The 24,349-nt window shown below is 35.2% G+C and overlaps 1 protein-coding gene across 3 annotated transcripts; it reads left to right on the forward strand.

Annotated features, from left to right (window-relative positions):
- Positions 1–23,937, forward strand: LOC109177367 (peroxisome biogenesis protein 1). 3 transcript variants are annotated; one of them, XM_019326722.1, is made up of 17 exons: positions 1–311; positions 414–587; positions 3,839–3,938; positions 6,339–6,818; positions 7,497–8,237; positions 8,851–8,942; positions 9,583–9,656; positions 9,857–10,079; positions 13,697–13,790; positions 14,099–14,253; positions 18,320–18,550; positions 20,326–20,526; positions 20,670–20,795; positions 20,905–20,966; positions 21,903–22,020; positions 23,249–23,533; positions 23,622–23,937. In XM_019326722.1, the coding sequence occupies exons 1-17, from the start codon at positions 105–107 to the stop codon at positions 23,658–23,660; spliced, it is 3,402 nt and encodes a 1,133-aa protein (XP_019182267.1). In that variant the 5' UTR covers positions 1–104; the 3' UTR covers positions 23,661–23,937. The 3 variants fall into 3 exon arrangements, with proteins under 3 accessions (XP_019182267.1, XP_019182268.1, XP_019182269.1); XM_019326723.1 differs by lacking the exon at positions 20,326–20,526; XM_019326724.1 differs by lacking the exons at positions 1–311; positions 414–587 and having other exon boundaries at positions 3,838–3,934.
- Positions 23,938–24,349: the final 412 nt, after the last annotated feature.

A 24,349-nucleotide genomic window follows, 5' to 3' on the forward strand; every position in this document is an offset into this window, starting at 1 on the left:
TCTAAGTCAATCGAGAAGTAAAGGGATCACGTCCTCGGGATTGTCAAATATCTATGACTCCCTGATACAAGCATACCGCCGAGCAACTGCAAAGATAGAGTGGAATGGAGTTTGACGTGAGAGTAGCCGCCGGAATCGAGAGCTGCTTCGTTTCGCTTCCGATTACTTTTATAAATACCTTAGCGTCCACCGCCGGCTCCGGCTACCTTCCTCCGATTCTTGCTCTCCAGCTCCGCTCTTCCCACAACAACCTCTGGCACGTCGCTTGGTCGGGCTCAGCCTCTTCCCCTCCTTCAGCTTCCTCTATCCAGGTACCAATTTCAATTCCCGCCCGCGCAGGATCTTTTTATTTATTTATTTATTTATTTATTACTCCTTCTGTTCCTAACTTACGTTTCAATCAATTGACGAAGATTGCTCAGCAATATGCGGAGTGTATCGGGTTGTCGGACGGGACGGTTGTTGAAGTTCGAGTTGTTTCCAATTTGCCGAAGGCGAGTATGGTTACCATAGAGCCGGACACTGAGGATGATTGGGAGGTTATGGAGCTTAATTCCGAGCTTGCAGAGCAAGCTATTCTAAAGCAGGTCAATATAATTTGTTTTTTTTTTTTTTTTTGGTCTTCTAGACGTGATTTTTTATCTAGCAGATTCTGTGCTTTAAGTCGTTTGGTTGTTTGTGTTTTTGTTTTATATAAGAAATTGAATTCTTATGTATTGCTTATTTCATATCTTGTTAATTACGCCTCACTTTCTGTTTCTACTTGATTATTTGTTAATGTTAAATATGAAGTTGGATTCTTTCAATGTGAATTTGGTATATCCATTGCAGATTATGAAGTCTGATTTTACCTTACCTTTTATTTATACATATACATTGGTTAAGTAGTTGCTACTGATTCAAGCCTTGACACAATAAAAGACAAAAGCAAGTTCCACCATGAGATCTCACTCTCCTTTTGCTTTTAAACTTTGAAAATGATATTAGTTCAATTGTTTGTAAAAAAAAAAAGATTTTGAAGTTGAATAGAGGCGTAGATGTAAGATTACATGTGTTAGCCAAAATTCCTAAAACAAAATGTTTTTGGTGTGAGAATTGGAAAGTTGGTCAATGAATTTGATGTTCACCGTAACTTTCTGTATCCCATGCCATCTCCCATGTGGTGTTAAGAAGAGTTTAGTGAATTTTGTAGCTGATCCTAATGCTACATTATGTTCTCATAAATAAGGTGTTTTGCTTTAAGTAGATCATAGGTGTTGACAACTAACAACTTAAGTATGTTGATCTTCATCTATGGGTAGTGTAGAACTCATGCAAAAGATCCCTTTTTCTGTTTAGAGAGCTAATTTGATAAGAAAATTGGTATAAAGATTGCAAAGTAGTTTTTCAATGTCCTGTGGATCATTGTAAAATTCCTTTAACAGGTCTGATGGATTTTTCTGGGATGAAAGAATTGGTGCTACTTTTAGGAGCTATTTCATTAATTATAACGGAATTGTTTAAGAATTCTATTTTCTGGTGTAAATCAGGGTTGTTGGATGGTATAGAGTAGATTTGCCAAGCTCCATGCAATAACATAACTTTGTGTTAATTTGTGTGTTATATACAAACCTTAATTTAGCAATTTTTTTAAAAAACCTACTCAATGACTCCTAACAATTTCAGTGTCAGGGTATTGTGAAATAATTTTAATGGGCCCGAAAGTTAGAGAGGGAAAATGGCCAAGGGAGTAGATAGAAGAACTAGATTCTATTGAAGAAATAATGAAAACCAGGAAATCATAAATTAGAAAGGAAGAGAAGGGGGTTTGCTGTGAGAGGGGGTGGGGGATGAAGAGTGAAATCTGTCATGGGACATTATTATAGAACATTGCTACTTTAGATAGCATGGTAACGAGAAGTGGAAAATAGGGCAGGGGAAATGACAAGTTTAAAAAATGAAGGGAAAACGTACAAATATAAAAAATATAGAGGTTTATTTTTAAGTATTTTTTTTTAAAAAAGATATGCATAAATATTAATTGTCTTCTAATTTCATAATTAAAAGTAATATACTATAAGAGTATCTAGGGGTATATACACTATACAAAATATAGGGGTGTATAGAGGTTGAAGAAAGGAACAACAACTTGCGTTCTTTAACCTTTTATTTATTTTTTAAATTATGCCCTTGGAACACATTTTGTTTTAGGAAACATGCATTCTAACTTTTTTAATTATGGAAATGGCCTTGAAATGTTTTGTGGAAGTTTCTAGTGAGTTTCCAATGTGGAAATGTTGTCTGAAATGTAGAAATGCTCCTCCCTAAGAGCTTCTGTGCATCGTAGTTGCCAGTTGCTAGCAAGTGTGTTAGTTGTGAAGTGAAGATGAACACTTGACATAATACAAGAGATGTGTCAACTGATGTCGTAACAGATGGAGATGGGTGCAAAAAATGATAGAGATAAAAATATTTTTAAATGTATTTATAGCTCATATAACATTCAAGAAAAGTGAATCTATTTGTAGCATAGTGTATGAAAAGTACTGAAAACTTATGTTATTTATATTTTTGTAATTTGGTGCAATCTGGAAAACCAACTGAATCGATGAAAAATTTAAAAATAAGGGCCACAACTTAAACCACCAGTACTATATTAGTTTGGACTCTTTTAGCTAAAATGTTTTGGTGGATTTTGTTATAGTACTAATATATATGTTCCCACCTGCTGCTAATATGATGGATCATTTTGGCATGATTGGGGAAGTATAAGATATTTATAGATATTTACGTGATGCTTGTTTCACAGAATAAATATAGAGGGAATAAATCTCAGAAGCAATGGAATAGAGGAGAAAGAGAATAGAAACACTATAGCATTGTTTGGTTGGTTGAAGGAAGTAAAGAAGGAATTATATTTAAATGTTTTGTTAAAAGAATAGAAAAAGGAATATACAGTCAAATGAAACAAGTTCCCAAGCCCAAAATAGTATAATACATGTAAATATATAAATTTTTTTGGGTGCAAACATGTAAATAAATAATAAGTATATATATGTGCGCAGGCTTGCATGCATGTATTTATGTACATATTCTGTATATGTATGTATATATGTGTACATATATGCACGTGTATATATAATATATGTGTATGAGTTGTGTGTATGTGTGTATACATCTAAAGGGGTATTTTTTGTCTTATGAAAAGTTAGTTATCCAAAAGTTATTTAGAATTTATAGACCTAATACTAGGGGCGCTGTGGAATTGACTATTCCAATTTCAAAGAGAATAGCCAATTCTATGGAATTCTATTTTGTAGAATGCTATTCTATACTAGCTTATTCCACAAATTGAACACCATGTTAGAGAATCACTAATCAAGGAGCAAGTGAGGAACAGAACTGTACAATATAATCAACACTATCTTCACTCTCCCTTGTACTACAAAGTTCTTCAAGATGAATATACTTCACATTGCGTTTTGATAAATATATGAAGTTTTGGTAAATCTATGCATTGAGTTTATGATGATGACACTTTAAATTTATTGGAACACACTTGGTTATTTTAGGATTAACATTCTTGCTTCTAATATTCTTAAAGAGTATATTCATATGTTGAGATTATGATGTTTATGGTTTACATTTAAAAGAAACACATTTGGCTGTTTTAGGATTAACATGCTTGATTGTAATCTTATATTTATACATGTATGTCAAGAAAAAGCACATATTTCTATTTATGCTTGTAAATACTATGGAGTTGGTCTATAAAGTAGTCTTTTTGTCTTACCGCTTTAAAGAGAGAAGTCCTTTAATTTTAAATATTGTGTTTTAAGTTGGTTATTTTGTAATGCAGCTCAGTATTGTCTATGAAGGAATGAGATTCCCTTTGTGGCTACATGGGCAAAGTGTTATAAAATTTTTTGTTTCCTCTACCTCTCCAAAGACACCGGTAGGTAAGATGATCTCCGTTTCCTAGTTCGTTTTCGGCGGCAGCATTCTTAATTGTGCTAAATTTTCTAGATAGCTTCTTGATTTTCTTTGAATTGATGAAGTTACATCATTTTTGCTGTGTTGATATCATAAAAAGTTTGATTGATGCATATCTTAGTTTATGGTTATTGTTTTACTATAATGTCATGACATTCTTTCTCGACTGGCCCTAAGCAGTTAGTGCTTAACATCTGTCTACATAATTCTGATTTCCCTACTGGTGAAAAGCATCCAAATCTCTGGATGTTGTGATGATTATAACCAAACTCTTTAAATTTGGTAATCTCATGCCAAGATTTGAAACATCTGTGCAATTTTATCCATTTTCTTAATTGAACCTATCCGATATGCAATAAAGCCTTTTTGGATAGAATAACTTGTAGAGTGAGAGTTTCATTTTAAGTTTCTGCATAGTTGTTGGTTGTCATTGGCATGTGTTGTATTCTAGTGTCATTCATCTCTTTGTACTTAATGCTTCCAATTATATTGTGCTTCTATCATGTCAACAAATTCAGAAAGAAACTTGTTTTTAATAGCTCAAATAGTCACAGTAGACCAAAATTGGATCTAATATAGGAATGGTAATTGCGATTTGACTTGAGTATTTACCCACATTAGCCTAGTGTGGGTTTGGTTTTTTGGGTGACAACTTGTGTTAAAATTTTCACTAATGGTAGCTACAAGTTGGGTTGGATTTTAAACCACCACCTGTGTATCGTTCAACTTGCCTTGCTATATGTAATTAGTTTAAACTTTCAGTTGTTGAAAATGAGGGATTGAAAGGCTGGCGGGTGACGAATACTTGAATAGCCATCACCCACCAATTAGGTGAAGGCAAAATATGTGAGAGACTAACGAAAGTGAGAATATAGTATTCTATTAATAATGATAGATTGCAATAGATTGTTTCTCTGTGTTTTTGTAGTAAAGAGAATTAGAGATCTTATATTTATAGGAACATTGAGCTAAGCCACTCTTACTAGGATTATGAAACCAAGTCCACTCCAACTAGGAATAGGACTAAGATTTTCTATTATTCAAAACTCCCCCCTCAAGTTGGAATACGTAGAAGTTCTTAGCTTGAATTAAGACAAACACTCTGCCTAACTTGAAACTACAAAAGAATATTAGGTGCGTCTGGAAGATAAAAGTGTGGGATGGCTTTGGAAGACACAATGTTACACATAATACTCCATCCATTCCAAAATGGATGCATGATATGGATAGTCAGAAAAGTCCAACTAAATGAAAAAATAAGGATTGGTTTGACTAATAAATAGTATATAGGGCTGGGCATACAAAGTGGAATAGAGGGAATATTATTTTTAATTTTTTCTAATAAATATAAATATAAAGACGGAGTATTAAACTAAATATTATAAGCATATCTATACGTATTAATTACGGAGTATTATTTATTTATTTTGCATCAAGTTGAACTCACGTTGCAACTTAAGAGGTCAAGATAACCTTTTTTTTTTTTTTTTTTTTGCATATAGGTTTCTAAACACAATCTTATATAGAGGGGTTATGAATCACAATTCTATGGTTAGGAGTTAATTGTATGGAACTCAAGTTGTATGATTAGAGGTTAAATTATGTGACTTTAGTCTCACATCTATGGATACAACTATACAAGGATTATGACCTCTAATAACGATATATAGTAGTATCAACCCTATTGTTATTTTGCTTGAAGGAGATCCACATTTGCCCAACAGAATCTTGAAAAATATTAGTTCCAAGGTGGATCAACATATGAAGAGGATGAAGCAGGTTGAATCTTCTTTGGGTCATGGTAAAAGGTTGGCTACAATTGTATTGATGTTTCAAACCTGGTGTAAAATGACCACGTTTTAAAGGTGTAGAAATGTGTATATAGAAGTGTTTACTACGAAAGCTGATGATCTACAAGCTGTACAAAGGAGCCTATATATACATACTTATAGCAGGACTCATCCACTCATTTGAATTTCCAAATGAGTAGCTGAGAGTTATTTCCTAACAACCTTCTAACAAAAGGTTTAACTATAGTTGTCATTAACTTGCACTGGTTTAGATTTGTTTTTTTCCCCTCCAAATATGCTTAGTGTGGTTAGTCTTATTTTTAGGTAAAGTATATTGTTGTCCTGGGATTACCAAGCTTGGTTTCCCTAGAATTTGCCTAATTTCCAATTTGGTTAACATTCTTGCTTGTTTCTTTTTATATATTGCATGTTCATGTTCTTGAATTTCATGTTCATTTTGAACCTTAAGTTTCTTTTAAAAAACTTTTAATCAAACACTCAGGAGCCAGATTTCTTATTAGTTGTTTGCTTTTGAAAGTTTATTTCCAAACTTTCTGACTTGTGAAGTGGTCTCAGTACAACTTGTCCCAGGAAGTGAAGTTGCAATTGCCCCAAAGAGACGGAAAAGAAATTTGAGTTCTGAAGAAGAGTCATCAATAGCTTCTGATGAGATTTCCATCACAAAGGCACTACTGAGAGTCCAAGATCCAGCTGAGCAATGTATTCACAAATATGAAGGCTGTGGTGATGAGATGGAAGTGACTCTTACTTCTGCTATCTTGATTCATCCAGAGACAGCTAATCTGTATTCTTTTCATTCTCTTGAGGTGGTGGTAATAATGGCCAGATCACTACCCAAAGAGAGCAAAACGGGTAATCAAACAGATAAAGAAAAAACCAGTGCAAAACCAAAGGAAGTAGATGGTGGAGTGCATAGTTACAATGAGGATGACAATGAAGCTGTAGTTCGTGTATTATTTTCAAAATCAGTTGCTAAAGGACATGTTATGCTTCCATTGCCTCTTCGACTTTATTTGAGAGCATCAGTACACTCATGTAGGTTTTTCTTTTAACAAATTCTTGTCATATGGAGCATCAAATTTACTTCATGCGTCCTATTTTATGACACTCCTTTTCTCAATTAGCATATCTAACTTTTCATCTTTTTATTTCTTACGAGAAATCAGGCTTTTATGAATTAGAATGGAAACAAATTGCATATTTTGAGAACTAGAGATTCTTTAGAAAGGGAAAAGAGATACTAAGTCTAACATATCTCTGCAATCTCTCTGTGATACTTTATCAGGGGTTCCATTGGTAGAATCCTTGCGGCCATATACCAGAAAGATGATGTTAGAGAAAGTCAAGGGGATTGTTGAGAGTTCATCTGAGTTTTCAAATTTCAAAAATCATGTGGCTGGGATGGCTCACTAGTTTATATAAATAGGTCCTCTTGTATAGCTCTATGCATGGATACAATACACACACACATTGAGTTTAACATATGACAAGAAGACCACTTTGTTATTCAAGCTGGTCATATTATTCCTAAGCTAAACATTGGTCGATTCTAGAGATTGAGTCTTTCTATTATTCCTCAAACTATTGTCCAACCAAATGGGTGGCAGGGGAGGAAGAGTAATAGAGTATTTTATGTTCTGACATTGACAATGTCTCTTTCTTTTATGTAATGGAAATGCATTGCTGGTAAACAATGTTGTTATTTGCTTCCAGGGGTATTTGTGAAGATATCCAACTTTAACTTACAGAAAGAGATCCCTTTTGTCTCAATTTCACCCTGCCAATTTAAAATGATTGAGGAGGATGGGGATTTTGGAAGCAATGAAGCTGAAGTTTTGGCCAACAGGAAGAACCACAAAGTGAGGACCAACTCACACACTAACATGGGTGTGATTGATTGGTCAGTACATGAGAAAATAGCTATGAGTTATTCTTATGAATCTCCAAGCAACAAGAACAAGGAAACCAAGTACAAGAATATGAAGGGAATAACTAATGTCCTTCGTGCATGGTTTCTGGCTCAAATTGATGCTACTACATCACTGGCAGGGTTAGGAGTCAATTCATTGATTTTAGGGAATAAAACATTACTTCACATAAAAGTTCCTGGCAATAGATTGATAAAACATGGAAAAGTACAAACACAAAATTCTGTTCCTTTGGGAAGCAAAGATGGAATTGGAGAGCAATCAGTAGATCTCTTTTATGTTTTGTCTATTATTGACAAATCTGCACCTGCTGAAAAGGCTGTTGCATATCAACTTGTATTTGATGAAGGAAATGACATCTCTACTACTATGAGACACAGACACATGGAAGTGTTACTTGGAAAGTTGCAATTGAGTGATGGGTTCTCTTTTCAGACTACTGCTGAGAGTTTATCAGCAAAAGACCCCAATATGACAGTTTCATCATTGAATTGGATGGGTACTGCTGCCTCTGATGTGATTACCAGTAGGTATTCTCCCCATTTTTGTTGTTCAATGTGCCCTTGGGCCTTGGACTGTTAACTTTCTCTAGAAGTGATGAACAACTAGTTTAGAATACTGATGTCATATAATTCAGATTTTGGAAGTACAATTAAGCTCATTGGTAGTCCATAGATTTTTCACCTTTATTGCTTTTGGATGGTCCTGCTCTGTAATTCTTATTGCTATCTCCAAAGGACAAAAGGTTTCATACATTCATACAGAGCTCTGGCTTTCTACTTTCTAAATTTTATGCATTATGTAGACAAATTTCCTTTTAATGAAAATCTCAGTCTTCCATATCTTTCCCAAATATCTCTGACAAATTCATTTGTTAGCCAGTGGTGACTTCATTGTCATTTATCATTTTCTCATGTAGTGTGAAAAAGTATTAATTGCTGGAATTTGGTTTCGTTAAATAAAAGAAGTAATAGAAATGCATTTCCTTTCAAACCACACTAACAATGCCAAATCATATTCAAGTTCTGAATATATGTGCTTGATTTCTGATTTTGTATGCATTGTGAAATATTTCTGATATCCAAGATGGTTACTATCTGCTTTATTTTTCTCATTTGACTTTATACAATATTTTGCAGGATTGACAGTTTTATTATCTCCTACTTCTGGGATGCTGTTTAGTACATATGATCTTCCTCTGCCAGGACATATTCTAATTCATGGTCCTCCTGTGAGTTTCTTGGAGTGTTATGTTTTTAATTTTGGTTAGGAAAAGAACCTTTACAATCACTTCAGCTGGTGTGTTATTCCATATATCTCCTATTGGCTTCCAATTCTTGCCCACAACATAAATTTTTCTCATCACTTTTCATTGTGTTGGTTTAGTGGTTTGTTGGTCAATATATCCAAAAGAGTTTAGAGTCTTAATGTAGACGGTAAGGTCAGATTCCTTGTTTACTCAGTTATCACAATAGCAACGTTATTATTATTATTATTATTATTATCTATACTATTGTACATTCCTGACCATGCTTGAGTTCATGCCTTTTGTTGATATGCTCATTGCTGAGATCAGTGGAAGGATTATATATTATAAAGAAAATTGAATAAGATTAGGAGAACCTGGATAAAGAGTGGTCAGAAGTCCATCACCCACCATCCCTAGGGGAGGGTTTCCTGTTCTGCTACTTATCACTAGCTTAAAGTGTTATATGAACCTTTATAAGCAGCATATAAAAGATCACAATGGAGTTGGAAATTACTGCTGTCATTGAACTTCCTACTTGAATTCCCTATTCTCACAATGGTACTCTTCAATATAATATTCATGAAATTTGAGCATTTTTGTTTATTATACTGTTTTGTTTTAGGGTTGTGGGAAGACGCTATTAGCTACCGTAGCTGCAAAAGTTCTTGAAGAAAATGAAGAAATCCTGGCACACATGTAGAACCTTTTTCACCCCTTTCATTTTTCCTCCAAAATAAGTGTGTGTGTGTGTGTGTGTTGTTCCTGCAACTCAGCTTATTGTTGCTGCTGCTGCTGCTGCATTCTTTTAAACTTAGATGCTTGCTCTCATGTTTTCTTCTGTTCTCTTATTTACTTCTGCTGATACTGGAATACTTTTTGTTTTATACATTCTGCAGAGTTTGTGTGTCTTGTTCTAAACTTGCTTTGGAGAAACCCTCTTCCCTTCGTCAAGCCTTAATAAGATACATATCAGAAGCCGTGGAACATGCTCCATCAATCATAATATTTGATGATCTTGACAGCATTATTGCATCCTCCTCTGAATCAGATGGTTCTCAACCTTCATCCTCATCCACTGCCCTTGTACAATTCTTTGCTGATATCATGGATGAATATGAGGTAAAAAGTGTGTGTGTGTGTGGCATGTGTATTGCAGTAGTAATTTGGTATGCCATGGTGCACCTAGCTAGTAAGTTGCATTATGTAAACAATGTTCTTGTTTTATAGCTGAAATAATTAAACATTACTAGCAGCATTTTGAAATAATAAACTAAAACTACTAACCTAATTTTTCAAAATGATGAATTGATGATAATAGTAGTAGTTATAAAGTAAACTACTGTAACCCCTGAGCGGTTATCAAATATATTTATAATTAACTTATTATGATTGTTAAGAGTCCCACATCGGAAAATAAGGCTATGGGTTAGATTAACTAAGTGATTGGATTCAATCTTTTAGTTTGGTTTGGCCCATGTGCATTACAACCCAATTGAGTGACATCGGCCCAATCTTAGATTCTAACAATGATTAAATAAATAATATTGAATGTGAACATGTATATCTTTTTCTTCTTGATCATACATGGAGGAATTTTTTAGTAAAGAGATAGTGTTAACTATAATATTTTTATACCTTATTCCATTGTTTTTTTTTTTTTTTTTTTTTTTTTTTTTTTTTTTTTTTTCAAGTATCTTAGTGACAAATGGTAGTTTAAAGTATTTATATTGGCAAGTTTGAATAAACCTCATCGTGTGAATAAAAGATGCAAAATTTAGGAGAATATACTTTGTAAATTAGAGGGAGGGAAATGTTATAGACTTTATAGTAGTAACTTAATGGATCTATAGAAATGAATGTGCAGTAAGTCAATATATAATAATAACTTAATGTACATGTAGTTATGACATAATGAAAGTGTAGGTTAATTAAATAATTTTTTTAAAAAAATATCAAGATGGGTGTCATTTAAAAGATTTCAATTAGAGTTTTTTAATAATATTTGTTTATATGTTAATTTTATTTGTGTTGAGAGAGATGTAGAAAGAGTTGTTATTGCTTCCTTGTCTCAATGGGGAGACAACAGAGAAATATATACAGACTAAGAGACACAATCCTACAGACACAACCCTACACAACTTCAACAGCTATATTTCTACAGACACAACTTTTGTGTTTCAACACTCCCCCTCAAGCTGGAGCATGTACTAGGGACAAGTCGCCGTAATTTATTAAGGCTAGGATGTCCTAGTCGGTCATGGGCAAGGGAAGGAGGAATGGTAGCAGTGCAAACTGTAGAAGGTTTTGGGGTAGATAATCGATTAAGTCCTTCTGATTCATACCTCGAACCAATCATCTTCCCCGAACGACGGTCCTGCATAATGACAGAATTAGAAGAAAAAGTGACCGTACAGTCCAAAGATTTTGTAAGTTGATGAACAGAAATTAAATTGAAAGGATAGTTAGGTATATAAAAAATTGAAGAGAGAGGCAAAGTAGGAAGGGGGGAAGCCTTTCCAATTGCAGTAGCCGTACTCTTGGACCCATTACCGATAACAATAGATGGAAGGGACTTAGACTTGGTGAAATGAGAAAATAAAGATGAGTTACCAGAGATATGCTCGAGCCGCCTGAATCGATAACCCATGGTCCGCTCAGGCTAGATTGTGATAAAGGGCAGTATGAGTTCCGTCAGTGTGGGCTGCAGGAGTTAAACCAGAAGCTTTGGGAGTGGCTTTAAATCGAACAAACTCTTCATACTCAGCAGCTGAAATGGTTCGAGAATGTGGTTCCCCAGGTTGAGATTGAGCAACACTTGCTTGGGTACGTACCAGTCTCCTATGAAGTTTCCAACACTGATCTCGCGTGTGCCCAGTTCTATTACAATAATCACAAACTCTAGTGCTTTTCTGTCCACCACGATTGTTAGTTCGTCCACGACCTCCTTGTGTGACTAGAGTAGATTGTTCGGTAGTGGATGTGTGAGTACCTGGAATGGAGGTGACCTGCAAGAGCCGTTTGAACAACTCGGTGGTCCCCGGGACTTTGTTGCTTCCAAGAACTTGATTCCAGATGCTTTCAAATTCTGGACCTAATTTGGTTAAGAGAAGTATTACAAAGAATTTCTCTCGTTGGGTAAGTTGCTCTGCGGGCGTACCACCAATAGGCATGAGTGTACCAAACTCAGCAATCAAACTTTGGGCTTTGCCAAGAAAAGTTTCCATATCAATACCATCTTTCTTCAAGTTAACCAAATTGTCAACAACATTATAGAATTGAGAGACATCATTAGTGTACAGAGATTGAGCTTGACTCCACACCTCGACACATGTCTTAAAGGGCCGGAATAAAGGCAACAATTGTGGAGAAAGAGACTGCCAAAGGAGACTACAAAGTTGAGCATCTAACCTTTGCCAAACTGACTTTCCTTTTTCCGGTATCATATCCACTCCTTTTTGCAAGTGGTCAACAACACCTTGGCCCATAAACCATAATTCTACGGCATTCGACCAAGAGTGGTAATTTTGAGAACCACATAATCTTTCAGAAGTGATTACCGGATTTCCAGACAGATTAGGCACATAAACAGAGCTCGAAGAAGTAGGTAAATTATTGGCAGGAGAAATACCCGAAGAATTTTTGTCGGAAGACATCGCGACCAAAATGAAATCTGATGGTACAGACGAAATTGCAGAGGGCCGACGAGCCGGACTGGGAAGTTTCGCCGGAAAACCTCGCCGGAAATGGCCTCACGCGCCGGCGCGTGGTGTCGGAGCGCCGGCGACGTGGTGGCGCGTGGGCGGTGTTCCGGTGACCGGAAAAGGTGGGTTGGGGTCGCCGGAGACTAGAGATGAAGGTTGTAGTATTATTTTGACAAAAGAGCACACCTTTAGGAAGTAATCTGAGAAAATAGTTTCGGATGAACAGTACTTGTTACTGTTCACCGAAAAAATTTTCAAAATTTTTCAAATTGTTGGCTTGATACCATGTTGAGAGAGATGTAGAAAGAGTTGTTATTGCTTCCTTGTCTCAATGGGGAGACAACAGAGAAATATATACAGACTAAGAGACACAATCCTACAGACACAACCCTACACAACTTCAACAGCTATATTTCTACAGACACAACTTTTGTGTTTCAACAATTTGTACAAAAAGAAAAAGAGAAAATTAAATTAAGTTAGAAACAGAATTTAGGGATAGAATTAGTAATTTATTAGAATTAAAATTAAAATTCTAAATAATTTTAAAATTTTCTTAACCACTCATTTCTCAACCAATCAGAATGAGTTTACAAAACTCTCTTTTATTATAATTATTACAATAGATTTCACTTAGATCCCCAGAGATTATGGCTAGTAGGCCTTTACAAAGTCTTTCTTTAAATCAGGTAATGAAAATTTTAGGGGTATAATAGGAAATAAATTTGTACTTTGGAGTTTGAACTAAAGTGAAAAAAAAGAATGAAAATTTAGGGGGTTCAGCGTTCAGGTGTAACTATTGAAGCAGGAAGGAATCGAAGTGTTACTAGCCTAAATCTAAGTGATTATCCCTAGTAGTCATATTGATAGTAATATAATAATATAATAATATAATAATAAAAGTAATAATGATAAAATGCTTTAAACATAATAATGATAAATATGCCCATTATAAATTGAGACTTTGTTTCTTTCTCAACAGTCTCTGCATCACATCCTTTGAACTAATAGAATTTACTTGTGTAAATCAAAAAGGAAAAGCGAGCAAACACATGTGGAATTGGGCCTGTTGCATTTGTAGCTTCCGTGCAGACCTTGACTAGTATCCCACAAACATTGAGCTCTTCTGGTAAGTGAACTATGTTTGTAAGGTTGAGACATTGTCAGGTGATCCCAATACATTCAGAACTTTAAGACCCTGAGTTTGTTTTATAACCATTTTTAATCTCTTAATTGCAAGAGTTTGACTTTTGATTAACTCAGGGAGATTTGGTTGTCATGTCAAACTTTTGGCTTGTGTCGGCCTTACTGAAACATGGAATTCATAACTTAGAGACCTTATCTAGTGGTCCAATACATTTAGTATATTGGGACCCTGAGCGGGTTTGTTTTTAATATCATTTTCATAATTGTAAGACTGACTTTTCATAAACTCAGGGAGATTCGATTTTCACATCAAACTTCTGGCTCCTGCTGCAACAGAACGTGAGGCCTTACTGAGACATGAAATTAATAAGCGTTCTTTACAATGTTCCCATGATGTCTTGACGGATGTAGCTTCCAAATGTGATGGATATGATGCATATGATCTGGTATTTTCTTCAGCACAAACTTTGACCTTATTTTATTGGAGGGAAAATCACTGTTTTGATCCCTCAATTGTTTTGCAACTGTCAATTTAGTCCCTAATTTTAATTTGGTCGAATTTACCCCTCCAATTGTTTTAAATTTCGTCAATTAAGTCCCCTAGCCACTATTCCATCAGTCAGCCGTTAGTTACCAAAAGAATGGCTAGGGGATTTAATTGACGAAATTTAAAACAATTGGAGGGTCAATTCGACCAAATTGAAAATTAGGGACTAAATTGACAGTTGCAAAATAATTGAGGGACCAAAACAATGATTTTCCCTTTATTGGAAATTCTTCATTTGCTAAAATATCATTGATGTTTCAATTTCATTTTTCTTGTTTCTATTGAAATTGGTAATTTCACATCCATTGATCTCCCCCCATTTCAAAGGATAAAACAATGATGGTTTTGCCAAATATGAATCATTCAGTGGTGGATTTAACAACTTCATAACAATTTTATGGCTATTGATAATTTGTTCCTGATTTGTTTGACAATTCTGACATGAAATATTTCCATCACTTGCATGACAAAATTCCTAGATGTCCTCTTATTTAGAATCTGCTTATTCCAATCAAGTTTCTGTAAACACTATATATTTCTAGTGAAGTAAACAAATTATTGACTGTGACTAGATGTGTTTGGGTTCTATCTTTTTTAATTTTCTTTCCCTTGTCTAAAATGATCTGATCGCATTGTTTGTATTTATGCTTATCCTACCCAATTTTGAGTCTAGAAAAATTATTCAACATGCAAGACATCTTGTTATCTGAATTCCCTCACTGATTTTTTAAAAAGTTCCACCCCCCCCCCCCCCCCACCACCCAACTATTGTGCTTCTGAAGAAGTTTGCTTCTGATTTTGTTTTGTTTTTTTTTTTTTGTTTTTTTTGTTTTTTTTTTTGTTTTTTTGTTTTTTTGTTTTTTTTGTTTTTTTTTTTAATTCCCAGAAAATGTGGTATTCCAGCTTTGCTAGTTACCAAATGTACATAGGGAAACAGCTCAAAATTATCAATTAAGAGTCACACAACATAAATGCTTCATCAATCAGTTAATGAAAGCCCATTAGAACATTATGTCTATGACTGTAAGCTGGGCAAATGGAAGCCGAACTACACAACTTTCTAACATTATTGGGTGTAAGCCAATTTTCATGCTTGAGAGCATCATTGCAATGAAAGATATATATACTTTGTTGAAAGAGATTGTTGGAATATTAAAAGTCTTGGGCAGCTCACTAGCCTTAGTAATTAAATGGGCAGCTCACAAGCCTCAGTAATTAAAGCCTTGGGGAGATGAGTAGTTTCTTTATTTATTATTGTTTACTTTTGTAGACCTATATATAGACTTGTAACTTGAAGTTAGAATACAAGAACCCTTTCTAGCTTTTAACATGGTATCAGAGCCTCTTTTTTTGGGGCCTGAAATTTCTCTCAAACACCTACAGCCGATGAATAGTGGTGACTGTTCATCATCCCTTTTCCGACAAAATTTTCCAACTCAATTTGTCCCTTTTCTGCGATTATATGGTGATTTTCTCATATTTTTCTGAAAGGACCATACCTATTCCTGAAAGAACTATTCCAACTCCAACCATTCAAGAGGAAGGACATATTCCACCGTTGTTGTACACCTACCAACGACGCAATCGTCAAGATTCCCAAGAGGATAGACATCCAGTTGAGTCATGTTCTACATCATTGTTACCCAATGATGCTGCCCAAAACACCACGACAGACTCTCCCATTGCCAGTCGGGTAGGTAAAAGATCCACTCGAAATCCTTACCCTATCTATAATTTCCTTTCACAAAAACGTCTGTCTCCATCATATTGTGCCTTCATTGCTAGTTTGTCAACTGCTTTTGTTCCAAACAATGTCAAGGAGGCATTAACTAATCCAGGGTGGACCCAAGCAATGGTTGATGAAATGAATGCACTACATTCTTCCGGGACTTGGGAGTTAGTACCTTTACCTCCTGGTAAAACTGTGGTTGGTTGTAGATGGGTGTATAATGTGAAGGTTGGTCCAGATGGACAAGTTGATAGACTCAAAGCTCGACTTGTGGCTAAAGGATACACACAGGTTTTTGGCATTGACTACACGGATACCTTCTCACCGGTGGCCAAGATCACTTCTATCCGCCTCTTACTCTCAATGGCAGCCAACCATCACTGGCCATTGTATCAGTTGGATATAAAGAATGCCTTCTTACATGGGGATCTGAATGAGGAAGTGTATATAGAGCAGCCACCTGGATTTGTGGCTAAAACAGGAGCTAATCTTGTTTGTCGTCTTAAGCGCTCTCTCTATGGGTTGAAGCAATCTCCACGTGCCTGGTTTGGGAGATTTAGAGATGTGATCCAACAATTTGGCATGATTCAAAGCAAGGCTGACCATTCTGTTTTCTATAAACATCTACTTGGAAAAAGTATATATCTTGTGGTTTATGTTGATGATATTGTCATTACAGGGAATGATAGTGAAGGAATAAATCAGCTTAAGAAACATTTGTTTCAACATTTCGAGACAAAGGATCTTGGAAAATTGAAATATTTTCTTGGTATTGAAGTTGCTCAATCCAAACAAGGTATCTATGTGTCTCAACGAAAATATGTTTTGGATATTCTTGAAGAAACAGGAATGACAAATTGCAAACCAGTTGACACACCCATGGATCCAAATGTCAAACTTCTTCCAAGACAGGGGGAGCTCCTATCCAATTCAAGTAAGTATCGGATGGCAAGCTATTGTACTTGACTATCACTCGACCAGACATCTCCTTTGCTGTAAGTGTAGTTAGCCAATTTTTGCAAGAGCCATGTCAAAGTCATTGGGATGCAGCCGTCAGAATATTGAGATATGTGAAAAGGTCTCCAGTTACAGGGTTGCTCTATAAAGATCATGGACATACAGAAATTGTTGGCTATACAGATGCAGATTGGGCTGGATGTCCTTGGTATAGGAGATCAACATCAGGATATTATATTCTATTTGGAGGTAATCTTGTCTCTTGGAAAAGTAAGAAACAAGATGTGGTTGCACGCTCAAGCGCAGAAGCTGAATACCGAGCAATGGCACTTGGAATATGTGAGCTAATTTGGGTTAAACAACTTCTTACAGAACTCAATTTCTATAAGCATGGTCCTATGAAATTAATTTGTGATAATCAAGCAGCGATCCACATTGCGTCTAATCCTGTCTACCATGAAAGGACTAAACATATTGAGGTTGATTGCCACTTTATACGAGAGAAGGTCGCATCCGGAGACATTGTTGCCACATTTGTTGGGTCAAATGATCAACTTGCTGATGTTCTCACCAAATCTCTCCGTGGACCTAGGATTGAATACTTTTGTAGCAAGCTGGGAGCTTTTGATTTATACGCTCCAGCTTGAGGGGGAGTGTTGGAATATTAAAAGTCTTGGGCAGCTCACTAGCCTTAGTAATTAAATGGGCAGCTCACAAGCCTCAGTAATTAAAGCCTTGGGGAGATGAGTAGTTTCTTTATTTATTATTGTTTACTTTTGTAGACCTATATATAGACTTGTAACTTGAAGTTAGACAGAATACAAGAACCCTTCTAGCTTTTAACAGAGATGTATATAAATAAAATGCTAATATTATGTTATTTTAATTCTGATAAGAGCGAGGGGTATATATACATACATAAGAATGACCTTTAGGCTACTAAGTGTGAACAAATTATCTAACCCTTTGTAATACCTAAATGTAGAATCCATCAGCATACGATTCTCCCAATAGTATAGTATTTCTCAACAGTTACAACTAGGACTATGCTAAGGTTTATACTTTATTATATTTCAACATATTTCATCTTTGTTATGTTTTATGAATTTGATGACATTTCTAGAAAGTGCTCAAAATCTCCCCATGTATTTGCAGTTCAGATATTTTACTGTCAAACAAGAAAAGAGCAATATAGCATTGACATGGGTGTCTTCCCTTCAATGAATGACACACACATATATATGTTTATATTTATTTATAAGCTTACATTGTTATACAGGAAATACTGGTTGATAGATCTATTCATGCTGCTGTCAGTCGTATTTTATCCAGTTCATCATGTTTAAGCGACAAAGAAAGACCTACTCTAATTAAGGATGATTTTACTCATGCAATGCATGAATTCCTTCCAGTTGCAATGCGTGATATTACTAAACCTTCTTCAGATGGTGGACGCACTGGTTGGGAGGATGTTGGGGGTCTTAATGACATCTGCAATGCTATAAAAGAGGTAATTGTTTTCTTATCTTAGTGGTCTTAAAATGTAATAATTTTATAATTTTATTTATTTTTATTTTTATCCTTTCAAAATGGTAGCATGATTTGCAATTAGTAATATGATGTCTTATTTTTTATTATCTCTAACTTTTTTCTTTATTTTTTGGGCAGTCAATTTTCTCTTACTTTTTAAGGTTTTGGGTACAGGGTAGGAGGGTGGTGCATGTTTTTCCTTGCTTATTTTGGAAAGCCAAAATTTAGGACAAACATTAATTTTTGGGATTTTTTTTTTTTTTTTTTTTTTTTTTTTGGGTAGTAGATAATAGAAAACCTCTTGTATCCCAAAAGTCAAATTTAGGCTTTTCAAATAAGCTCTTTGCTAATAAGCCTACTCTATTTAGTGACACTTTTGAAATTTTCAGATATCTCCCTATGTTTTACCAGTTTTAACTTCTAGTTTAAGAAATGCCTGCCCTTTATTGTGACTTTGACCATCATTAATATAAAAAGAGTTTTAATAGTTAGATATCCAAACAAGATACGTGTTCCCAAAAGAATTTTTAATATGTATTCAACTAAACATATTGAAAACTTTGTCAACAAGTTCTTTAAAAGTTCTTATCAAAATTAGATCATTTTTGAAAATATTTAGCTGGACAAATGCACTTGTAGTGTAATTTTTATCTTTCTAAATTTCTAGTGGCAGAGTCAATGTGAACTATATATGATAATAGATCTTCCCACTTAGAACCACAAATTCTCTAGAGGTCGGGAGAGCCACAGACCCCCTTCCTTCCCCAATTCCCCGGTGTTGGCCTTAACTGAATTGCATAAGCACATGAAGATACTTTATATTCATCAAAGTACTTCATTTGTTGGGCATTGACCAATCACCAATGAGTTAGTTATGTGTGCCATGTGATTTAACAGATGGATTAATGACACAGGAGGAGAGTTATTTAGGGAAAATAACATAGTCCCAAAGTTACGGCTGAAATTGAGTTTAGTCCCTGATTGTATCATGTGTGCTTAACTGCTTATATGGTCCTCAAATTTCAAATAATGATGCGTATTTGGTCCCCCACCTTATGCGAACTGTTAATTCCATCTGACAGCCAGCCAAACCCTAACTTTAAAGGGGTGAAAGCTTAACCCGTAGATACAACAGTTTCTTCATCTTCACCCTCGCAACTATAGAGGCTCATGACTCCAGCAATGTAGCAATGGTGTTGCTTCTTCTATGTTGTGAGGGGAAATGTGTTGCTGGTGGTGGTTAGGGAGGAGATTTGAACTAAGTTCTTGGGTTTAGAAAGAAACATGTGTTACTACTAAGTTAAACCCTGAACACCATAAAATCATTAGGTCTAATGTTGACATTCAATATTTGGTAGCCACTGGCTTATCCATTTATCCCCCTTAAGGAAGAGGATTACTGATTTTACTCTAATATAGTTATATCCCAAGCTTTCATCACAAATAGTGGAGGACTTTTTATATTCCAAACATTGAAAAGTTTTGCATTTTCCTTCACAATTTTTTAATTCCAAGTCTAAATCCATATTAATTGGGTTCCAAACAAGAGTGATGGATTCCATTTCCAGTTCCTTTCCTCTCCTATGCTTAATTATGTTTCAGTTTGCTTTTATTTAACTTCTCAAGAATTTGGACTTTACAAAGTCGCATGTTTTACAACTAGTTGTGCATGCATTTTAATCAAAAAAATTTCTATTGCTTCATACTAATCCTTTATTTAGTATAGTATGAACTGATGCCTTTTATATGTTTTAGATGATTGAGTTACCTTCGAAGTTTCCAAATATCTTTTCACAAGCTCCATTAAGGATGCGGTCCAATGTCCTATTGTATGGTCCCCCTGGTTGTGGCAAGACACACATTGTTGGTGCTGCTGCTGCTGCATGTTCCCTACGGTTTATCTCAGTCAAAGGCCCTGAACTGCTGAATAAGTACATTGGTGCTTCTGAGCAAGCTGTAAGATAAAGTTAACCTAAAACTTTCCAGTCCACTTGAATAGATGTATCAAATTTAGAAGCATCTAGACGTGAAGTACTTCTTGGGTCAATAATGTATATAAGCATCCTCTTGGCCTAATAACATGAATGTTTTTGCTTCAGGTTCGCGATATATTTTCTAAAGCAGCTTTAGCAGCACCATGCCTTCTGTTTTTTGATGAATTTGATTCTATTGCACCCAAGAGGGGGCATGATAACACTGGTGTGACAGATAGAGTAGTAAATCAAGTTAGTTTTCTTCATCCTTCTATCATTTGATGCTGTACTGTATCTTTTGAAGTTTAGATTATCAATTTATTTCAATATCACTGAGAAATTGTTAAACCCTTCCACCCAGTTTCTAACAGAATTGGATGGTGTTGAAGTCTTGACTGGTGTTTTTGTTTTTGCTGCAACAAGGTAACTCTCTCACCTCTGATTCTAACCATTTTAATATATTTTTTTTCAATTTATTCTCAATAGGCATCATATTGTAGTGTGTTTAGGTGAACTGAGATTTCTTTTTCTTTTTGACTTTTTTAAATTACTCAATTGCTTATATTCATATACAGGTTTTGCTTTGGTATTTCTTAAATGGGGTGTAGGGTGACAGTGTGACACTTATCCATTGGAGGCTAAGTTATTTTCCTGAAACCACAGGGGGTCTTTGCTATATGATTTTTTATATAAGGGTAGTAGGTAAAGAGTGTTTTAATCGATGCCCATCATTTCTTAACGAACTTTACCTATAGAAGTCCATTTTCCTTATGCTGCAGCTCTCTATGAGGGTGAAGTTTCCAGCAACACAGATAATGCTATTCCTTGAAAAGTTGTCAATACTCAATTTTAGAGAAGAAAAGGAGCATATTTCATTGCTTATCAAATCCATAGAGCATACACGTGTATATACAAATATAAGGACTCTTAAGATACTCATCCCCCACCCCTTCATATTTCTACACATGTTTGTCCCTTAGAATTTCCTCACATGTTTGTCAACACTGCCCCTCAAGATGGAGTGTGTAGATCATAAGCTCCAAACTTGCTGCAAGTGTATTCAATTCTAGGGCCTCTGTTTAAGATGTATACTGATTATGGAGTTCAATTTTTATGGTGAATTGCTGCTAGGGAGAATGGTATCAATATATTGTTGAGCCTATTAAAAAGTAGTGGGCTAACAAGGTTTCTGTATAGAAATGTGGTTTAGTATAGTATTAATTATGGTTCTTACAAGTGTGGGCCAGGACTTTTTAGGTGCTTATTCTGTTCTATTTTTACAGCCTCCCTTTTCATGTTGTTTTGTTTATGCGAAGTCTGAGAACAACTCTGAGTGTTTGTTATTTTTAAATTATGCAGTAGACCTGATTTGCTTGATGCTGCTCTCCTACGGCCTGGGAGATTGGATCGTCTGTTGTTTTGTGATTTTCCTTCACCACGTGAGAGGTTGGACATTCTTAGAGTTCTTTCAAGAAAGGTTGGTTATATTTCATATTTGACTGCATTAATTGCATGGATAACCTGAAAACTATGGTTATATTTTTAAATTGTCACCAATTTAATACACTATCTGTGTTTGGATTACTTTGTTTATGCAAGTAGTCCCTGAAAATTTTCATTTTTTTTTTTTGAAAACTGAAAATTTTCATTTTAGTCCTTGTATCTTTAAAAAGGAAACAATTAAGGACAGTTGCAAACTCCTTTAATTTCAACCTGTTGAAAATATAGTTAGTGTGTATTTTTTTAGATTCCCAGGATAAGCCTACATTTAAATCTGAAACATTGAGCAGACATTGCATTTGACATGTCTGCTCATTGTCTCAGGATGATGCCTATATATTTGTTTATATGCATTTAACTTTTGTATCTCAGAATATATTTTTGTTATAATCTCTCTTTCAACACAAGTGTTAATTTTGCCCAACAATGTGGTTTGTCTGAACTAATTTGAGAAAAAAAAGGTTGAACCTTTTCCTCAAATGTGTACATTGAACCTGCCAACTAAAAAGGATCAGGCAGATATTACCAGTGAGGCATTTATGCAAACACCCATGTTGCAATCTTTTCATGTCGAGCAATCAGCAAGCATTTCCCTCTCACTGTTCCTTTTAAATTAGCTTCTTCAAAACTGTGTAGTTACTAATGCCAAGGTTTGGTTTATATTCTTTAACTGCAATTTTGGTCCAGTTCCGGTGAAGTTCTATCAAGGCCTAGTAGTTTACAGAAGTATTTTGTTCTAGTACTACCCCAAAATGAAAACAGTCACTACAAGGGAATAGTGGGAATAATAGTATTTTCCATTTAATATATAATATATTTTAATTTTTTAAAATCTCTGAATCTTTGGGGTGAAAGGATTTTTTAGGCTGTAAGCTAGGCTTTGGCATGGTTAATGTGAAGCTATTGATGTGCTAGCTTGACACATGATAACATAGTAATGATTGGTGATAGGAGAGGAAAATGTAGGCCAAATCTTGTGTTCAATACTTCAATTTGTTTCAGCAATAATGATCATTACTTGTAGGTATTAAAGATTCGAAATTTCTGCTGTGTCAAGCTATAGAAATGAACAGCAGGGGTTTGGGTGGAAGCAGGGTATAGTTCCAGAAGGATAGAAACTTGTTCAAAATCTATTTAGCATGAGTAAAATTCTTAGCCAAATGATTTGAATTGTCTGCCTTACTGATTTGCTGTGTGAGGTGCAGTTACCACTTGAAAGTAACGTGAACTTGGAAGCGATAGCACATATAACCGAAGGGTTGAGTGGAGCTGATCTGCAAGCGCTTCTTTCTGATGCACAGCTTGAAGCCGTACATGACATCCTGAACGGTGAAAATGGTGAGCAGTCTGGCAAGATGCCTGTGATTACCGACACTCTTTTGAAACGCATTGCGTCCGTGGCAAAGCCCTCGGTTTCAGAAAACGAAAAGCGGCGCTTATACGACATCTACAGCCAGTTTTTGGATTCAAAAAGATCAGTTGCTTCCCAGGTCTTTTCCCCTTCTTATCATTAGGCGTAATACACAAATTCCCACCCGCCCTTGCTGCTGATATGCTCTATTTATTCGCATTTTGCAGTCTAGAGACGCAAAAGGCAAGAGAGCCACCCTCGCTTGAGCTTGAGGATCAGTTACAGCAAATGAATTTGAAAACCCAAATTCTCAGTTCAACATCTTCTTCTTGTCACGGTATGGATGTATCAAACTCTTTTTTTCTCCGCTACCAACAATTTTTCTGCTTAATTAACATAGTTACTCGATATCTATCTTAGGTTAAAATGTTTGGTAGATTTTTCCTTATAATTTTGGTTACTTTAATGTCAATATTTACTAATTCTATTCAAATACTTGGTTGATTTGAGGACTAAAAAGAAAGAATGAACATTTAAATGGCCGAAAATATTCTTGTTCAATAATTGTGGGTTTGGTATAATACTCATTTTTCTTGTCTGATTTAGTATTCTTCGCCCAAACTAAGTTTGTGTGTGATTATATTTTTAACGATATTTTGTAGTAAAATGTATTGTTAATATACATGATCAAAACATTTTATTTTTTTTTTAAAGAAGAAACATTGTAGTAAATGGTATTGTTAGTATATTTTGTAGTAAATGGTATTGTTAGTATACACATAATTTCTCTGTGTGTTAGGTTTTTGGTCTCTTCATTGCTGTTAAGCTACCGTTAAGTTAAATCCTTCCAGTTTCTAAAGGCAAATTATGGCTGTTGCGCTGCGGGCCGGTATAGATCTATTCTTAAAGAAGAGTGTGATACAAAATATGGAGACAACTTCTATTTATAAGTTAC

Source organism: Ipomoea nil, unplaced genomic scaffold (assembly GCF_001879475.1).
Source record: "Ipomoea nil cultivar Tokyo-kokei standard unplaced genomic scaffold, Asagao_1.1 scaffold0804, whole genome shotgun sequence".
Taxonomy (NCBI): domain Eukaryota; kingdom Viridiplantae; phylum Streptophyta; class Magnoliopsida; order Solanales; family Convolvulaceae; genus Ipomoea; species Ipomoea nil.